Raw genomic sequence first — 7,208 nt, 5'->3', positions numbered from 1 at the left:
AAAATAAAGACCACGGGCCAGATTCAGCCTGCCAGGCCATTCTATCCAGCCCATGGGGCCCCTAAAAAATTTAGAAAATTAATATAACAGGCAGCCAGTGGCAGATGAAAAGATGACAGGAGCCAGCAGCAGTAGGACCCAGGGGAAGCCATGGCAGGACCCTGCAACAGTAAGGCCTGCCCCCCACAGTCAGAAGCCCCTACCTAGCAGAGGCTTCTGGCCTGGGACCATGGGGATGTTTATTCCCACTGAAGCGGGAAATTCAGTAAGAAGAGGGGGGGGATGGGGAGGCAGGGAATGACCACTGGCAATTGCCCCAGTCAGGGGCACATGCACCCCCTGAAACTGCTGGTGCACCCTGTCAGGCTGGGCTCCCTGTTCAGCCGGCAGGCCAGGGGGGCCAGTGGGAGCACCAGCGCTCCCTCTGTGAGCGCTAGCTGGGGAGTGGGGCTGGCAGTAAAAGTGGCTGTGCCACTTCTACAAGTGGCCACAGGATTTCCAGAAGCAGCACAGCTGCTTTTTGGTGAGTGGGATCGGCCACCAGGGGACTCCCCACAGTGGGATCAGCAGCTGGGGGACCTCCCTCCGATCACTGACTGGAGGCACCAGTCAGCCATGTCCCCAGTCCTCAGGGCCGGGCTGGCTCCTGCTGAATCCTGCTGTTGTGACCATGCAGCCGGGAGCCACGTGGTTCAGGAGTGGCAGGCAGGGAAGTGGAGAAAGTGGGGGGGAGTGGAAATGAGTGGGCATGCGGGAGCGTAGGGCCAGCGCCGGTGGGGCCCAGAGCAGGCTGGCAGGGGCACGGGCTTGCAGGGGTCTATGGAGCCAGGCTGGGCTGCACCAGCGGGGGGAGAGAGCGGCTGGCTCGGCTCCACAGAGCCCCTGTTGGCTGGGACTCCAGGCTTCTACTGTCTTACTCTGGGCCCTGCCGGTGCTGGCCCTAGGGCACTGGCACAAACCCTGTGCTCTCGCTTGCTCCCAGTTCCCCCCAGCCCCACGGTACAGGTGGGCACCAGCACACACAACCGCAACCCCGTGTGCCCTGTGCTCACCTGTCTAGGCTGAGCTATAGCAGCACAGAACAAACTGCTGCTCAGCATGGGAGGGGAAGTGGTCCCTCCCTCTCCCGCTGTCAGTGCTTCCTGATGCACCCTCTTGGAGCCCACTTTGGGCCATCCTACATTTCCACCATGTCTACACCGTGTCACCGCTGCTTTTGGGCTGCCCCACAGGGCAGCAGTGGCAGCGCAGAGCAGATACAGGGCAGCCCCACGTGGGCTCCAAATGACTGCACCAGGAAGCACTGGCGGTGGGGGAGGGCGGGGTCCTTTTCCCCTGCACTGAGCAGCAGTTTTTCCTGTGCTGCTGCTGCTGAACCTGAGCCCCAACACCAGCTCCAGGCTTGCCTGTGGGGCTGAGCAGTGGCAGCAGCAGCTAGGCAGAAACTGCTGCTCAGCATGGGGGAAAGTGGCTCCTTCCCCTTGTGGCCGCAGCGCAGTTTTTGGTGTGGCTGCCTGGAGCCCACGCCACGATAGGCTGAAGTGCGACTCTGTCATTGCTGCATCTGGGCTGCCCAGCACAGCAGCAGTGACAATGTGAAGCAGCCGCAGGGCAGCTCACAGGTGGCGCTGACAGAGCTGCACTACAGAGATTTCACACAGGAAATGTAGTGTTAAAACTATCTGCTCTTTCGCGGCCTTGCTGAGTTCCTTATGACAGAACTGCTCTATTTACCAGGGTAGGCAACCCCAGGCATGGTGTCGGAGCATGGTCCGCAAAGGCATTTTGCTTTGCATCCGCACCTCAGGGCAGATGGTGGGGGAGCTGTGAGAGACCTGATCCCTACCATCCACTTCAAGGTGCACCCACTGCCAGCAATGTGTCACGCTGGAACTCCGTGGACCCTAGTGCAGTTGCTTGCAGCCTTCCCACTGCCTGCTGCAAGCAGCCTGGGCTCTGTGGCAGGCAGCAGGGGCCTGCTCAGAGCACAGACTGGCTGTGGTGGGCAGCCAGGTGGGCTGCAAGGAAATGCACCAGGGTCTGCAGAGCCCCAACCCAGCTCATTGTCAGCAGTGGGTGCGCAAGTCCCTGGGGCAGACGGCAGGGAAGGTGCCAGGGCTGTGCTGCCACAACTAGGATCCAGTCCCTTGTAGCTTCCCCATCCTAGAACGCTATCTTGCACTTCATTAGGAAGCTGGCATCGAGAGCCAGATCCTCGGGCCTGCTTCCAGGACTGTCATGGGGCTAGTGGAGTTTTTGCGCATGCAGCAGGCCTGTTGTCAGAACAAAGGCCTCAGTCATGAATGCTGCGTGACCCCGGAGGCTGCGGGGGCACAGCGAGCTCCCTCAGGCAGTGGTGGCAGCCAGCAGGGAGCTCCCGCAGGCAGCTGCAAGTGCTGTTGGGTGGGTGGCGAGTGCTGACTAGCGGTCAACCACCTGCAGACACCGCCAGCAGTGGCCAGCAGCTATCGTGGACTGCCCGCAGATGCCACTGGCAGCCTTGGTGACAAGGGGGGGGTTGGCAAGTGGTGACTACCCACAGGTGCTACCAGCAGTGTCACTGCTGCCTTTTTGCAGGGGGTGCATTGCCACACTCGTGGGGTGAACATGCATCCACATGCACATCGCCAGTGGCCTGTCATACATTAGATCTATTATGCAATGAAGTCAGACTCCCCACGGGTGCTGTGTGGCGCATGCAGCGCTGCCGGGGGTTCTGCAGCTGCTGTCCATGCGAAAATTGGAGAGCCCTGCACTGAGTGCCAGTGGGGCTGTCTGTGCGTGGAGTCATCTCTTAGGTAAGAGCCACAGGCTGCAGCTGAGCACTTCTGTTACAGTATCGGGATAAAAGTTTCTACCACGGTTGAGAAATGGGTGTATTTTAAGTCGTGTAAATTCTTCATTTGGTAACTGTGGAAATTATTCACGTAGCAAAGCATACCCAGTCAGTACCGCAGCCCAGCGCTGCTCCCAACTGCAACGGCGGACGGTTGTCACGTGCTTCCCTTTCTCAGCGCGCACCGCCGCGAGCCATTCGCCAAACGCCCAGCTGGAAGCGCATGCGCTGGGGCGTGGGGGGAGCGGGCGGGCTGCATAACTGTTTGCAGCTCAGCCCGCCTCGCTTGACGGAAGCAGAGCCTATGTCCCGGGCCGCTCCGCGCATGCTCCCCCAGATCGCGCGACATCTCGCGAAGTCTCGGGTTGCCGTAGCGACAGTATCACCAGGTGGACGCCACAAAGCGCGAGCAGGGAGAGGCGGCGGTCCGCTAGGGCAGCGCCGCTGGATCTCGGCCGCTGAGGTAGTGCCCGGGTCACGGAGGCGAGGGGCGACGCACGCGGTGGGGGGCAGCCACGGAATGTGCTTTCATAGCAACCGGCAAGGCACGAGCTGGGCTGGGGCGTGCTGCGCGCGGAGTGGATTTCCGCGCGCAGGCGCAGTGCGGCCGGGAGCCGGTGGGAGCGCGCAGGCGCAGTGTGGCGTCTTCCCCTCGTGGCGCGCGGCGAAGGCTGCGCTGGTGCCTCCTGGTGCCGGAGGTGTAGTGCCAGCTTCGGCTCTCCTCCAGAGTCTGGGAATGGGCCGTGGCCCAGATGTGCTTGCCCAGTTGAGGAGCCGAGGCAGCGGGTGTGCAGGTGCCCTGCTCCGTGAGCCATCTGCAGCAGTCTGGCGTCAAGAGGCCATGGCACCGGAGCTGGGCATCACGCTCTGGAGCAAGGAACCACCCCAAGCTGCATCTTGGGGTTGGCAGCGATAGGGCAGGAGGTGGAGAGCCTGTAAGGGGAAGGGCAGTTGTGCTCTGCCCTGCCTGAGGTACCACAGAATATTCCTGTGGCAGGTTCTGGAAAATAGATGCCCTTGTGCCTTACCTGTATGAGCAAGTCTCACTGAGCGCAAACTATTCAGAGTGGAAACTGCTGCGTTAGTAGGCGCATTGCCAGCAGATTCAGGGAAGTGATTGTTCCTTTCTGATCTGTACTGGTGAGGCCATATCTGGAGTACTGTGTCCAAGTTTGGGTCTCCTACTACAGAAGGGGTGCGGACAAGTTGGAGAAAGTCTGGCAGAGGGCAGTGCAAATGGTTTGAGGGCTGGGGGACAGGAGAGGCTGAGGGAAATGGGCTTATTTAGTCTGGAGAAGATAAGACTGAAGAGATTTAATAATAGCTTTCAGTAACCTAAAGGGATGTTTGAAAGAGGATGAAGCTAAACCAGGGGTGGGCAAAATGCAGCCCATGGGCCGTATGCAGCCCACCAAACCATTCTATCTGGCCCGAGGGGCCCCTAAAAAATTTAGAAAATGATATTCATCTGCCCCTGACTGCCTGTCATGTGGGCCTCAATAGCTTGCCAAAACTCAGTATGCAGCTCTCCGCCTGAAATAATTGCCTGCCCCTGAGCTAGACTGTTCTCAGTGGTGGCAGATGACAGAACAAGGAGCAATGGTTTTAAGTTGCAGCAAGAGAAGTTTAAGTTGGATATTAGGAAAAACTTTCTCACTAAGAGGGTGATGAAGCACTGGAACAGGTTACCCAGAGAGGTGGTGGAATCTCCAAAATGTAGGTTAAGTAACAGAGTAGGAAACAGTGAAAGACTGCCTTCTCTGGGTAAGGTGGCCCAATAAGGTCTTAACTATTGGGGGGAAATTCTACTGATTTGTGCAAGGTGGCTGTTAAAGCTAGTGGAAACTTTTATTTTAGGAAAATGGCTGATGCAGAGGAAGCAGGGGAGATCCTTGGTGAAGAAGATCAAGCTGAGGTACCAGACACTGCTAAGCAAATGATAGAGCATGCACCTGTAATAATACCACAAGTAGAAACCAATCACGTGGATACAGCAGAGAAATCTTTGCATCTGGATGAGCCAACAGAGGCAGCACAGTTAATTGAGGAGCAGGAACTGGCCTCAGGGGAGCAAGTTCCAAGGGAAGCAGGGCAGGAACTGACCACAGAGCAACCAGCTCCAAGGGACAGAGAACAGGAATGGGCCCCTGGGGAAGTAGAGCAGGAATTTGCCTCAGAAGAACAAGAGCTGTCAAGTGCAGAGCAGCAGGAACTCATTCCTCAATACCTGCGTCTTGAGGATGATCAAGAAGAACTGCTTGAAGGAGGTGGACCAGGTATCTCTCTGCCTGCTCCTTCATATGTAGAAACAACTGAGGACAGATCTCAAATCACTACTGACAAGTTTATGGAGTTGTTAGCATCTGAACGGTACGACTTGAAGAAGGCTCCATTGGAGGCTTTGGAATCCGAGATGAAACCACTACCAGAATGGATGACAAGTGCTACAGCAACAGGTATGAAATTTGTTATGATCATCTGCTGGCTCTTACTGCCTGCCTGACACTTTTAAGGAGATTTGTATCTACAGTTTTCTCAAGGTTTTTTTAGTCTTTCCCATTACACTGTTGAAGTATCAAGGAATATAGCTTTAAATTTGTGGTTTAAGATTTAATTTTAATATTACATTGTATTAATAAAAATATGCTCCAGAAGATAAAGACAGGAGTAAGATATTAGGCTGGTGCTTTAGTTTGGTAGGGAAATGTACACTAAATCAGGGCTGTCCAACTGGCACCTTGCAGGCTCCCCCCATTGCTTTTTGCTGTAGCTGCTGGAGTTCCCAGGCTCCCCCTTCTTCCCCTAACTCAGGGGAACTGTTTTGGCTGTAGGACCACCTAACAACTTTTGGTGAGCTGTCAAGGGCCAGAAGGGTAGCTCTGCCCCTTGATAAGTGCCCGCACCACCTGATCACCATCTTGGAACCAAAAGTCCCACCCCCTAATCCCTGTCCTTTGTCACAAGAAGTCCTTCCCCTTGCCCCAAGAAGTACTCCTTTTGGGACAGGGGGTTGCCATCAAGCGTAGGGGCTACACATGTGCAGCAGGGAGCAAGGTTCTGTCTAATCTATGCGTGTACGCAGCTGTGCACAATAAAAAAATCTTGCTGTGTACAAACTTTTGAATGCTGTGCACTTGCCTGAAGAGGAGCTAGGTTGCGGCTTCCTCTCAACTTTGGGTGCGGAGTGTGGGGAAGGCACCAGAGCCGCCACGGGACACCTTACCAGTGGTAAGTTACTGCTCAGCTGCACGGGGGCCACTCCGCTCCACTTCTCACTGCACCAGTATCCCCATGGGGAGGGAGAGTGACACAGGGCAGGCAGCAACTCCTCTCTGAGACAGGGGCTGAGCTAGATTCAACCTGAGGTGGGCTGAAAGCAATTGCCTGCTTTGGCATTCATCCAGAGGCAGAGTTCATTTGCAAAGGGGGGCGGGAAATATATATATATATCTGTATGGGATCTTTGGCCCTCAAGCATTCAGGAGGCTTTGGCCTATGTAGCTCAGCCAGGAGCACGCTCCCTCGACTTACCAGAGCAGCTCCGATGCAGGGGAATCGCTCCGAGCCACTCGCACGTTTTTGAGTCACGGCAAGAGTGATCTCAGCGTATATACACCTTCCAAAAGAGCTTTCCTCCCAGCCTGGGAGGAGGGTGGGGGCCTGGCCCCTGTTGGGAAAGCTGGTGCCTGGGGGCAGGGTGCATTCCCAGGTTGGCCCCACCAGCCTGTACACTCTTTGAAAATCCAGGTCAGGGATTTTCCTGCTGCTTGGCCTTCCTGTTTTAATCTGCGGTCAGCCTTCAGAATAGTACTGGCCCTTTGAGGCCATCTCAGAGAAATATTAACTCTAAGTTAAGCCTATGTGGCAGGCTTCTTTTTCAGACCTTCACAACAAGCGGCATGCTCATGGACCACTGCACCTTATAGGGAACATTGGCAGGGAGCACTAGTGATAGAGCTGGCCCAGCAGGGGCTGCACTCCTCACCGCAATGTGCAGTGCTGGCTGGAGCCTCATGCTGCCAGGCACCAACAGCTGTGCCAGGCATGAGTGCCCTGAGCACCCCTGCCTACTGCTGCCACTGCCTGCCAGGGCTGTGCACCATGGAGGGAGTGTGGGATGGAAGGGAGTCCCCACACACCCCCATCCTCTCACCCACACACTGCCCACTGAAGCTCTGCACTGCTGCTGACCCCCTGGGCATGGGCTCCACACTGCCGCCAACCCCAGCCCCATGGTCCATGCTCCACCTAGCTGCAGCTTTGCCCCCACCCTGTCACTTCCATACCTGCTGCCCAGAGCCAGTGGGACACTGGGGAAGCCAAACAGGTCCCCAGTTGCTGCAGCAGCAGCCCTGCTCAGAAGCTGCTGGTG

The 7,208-nt window shown here is 56.5% G+C and overlaps 1 protein-coding gene across 1 annotated transcript in view; it reads left to right on the top strand.

Moving 5' to 3' along the window:
• Nucleotides 1–3,147: 3,147 nt before the first annotated feature.
• Nucleotides 3,148–7,208, top strand: part of IQUB (IQ motif and ubiquitin domain containing) — a 79,581-nt gene continuing 75,520 nt past the window's right edge. Inside the window, exons 1-2 of the mRNA XM_019509272.1 lie at nucleotides 3,148–3,381; nucleotides 4,694–5,292. Coding sequence (XP_019364817.1) covers nucleotides 4,698–5,292 — 595 coding nt within the window. The 5' untranslated portion in view covers nucleotides 3,148–3,381; nucleotides 4,694–4,697. The remainder of the gene's footprint in view (nucleotides 3,382–4,693; nucleotides 5,293–7,208) is intronic.

Source organism: Gavialis gangeticus, unplaced genomic scaffold (genome assembly GCF_001723915.1).
Source record: "Gavialis gangeticus isolate Ggan-Ray unplaced genomic scaffold, GavGan_comp1, whole genome shotgun sequence".
In the NCBI taxonomy this organism is placed as follows: domain Eukaryota; kingdom Metazoa; phylum Chordata; order Crocodylia; family Gavialidae; genus Gavialis; species Gavialis gangeticus.
This window is presented reverse-complemented; position numbering and strand designations above follow the sequence as displayed.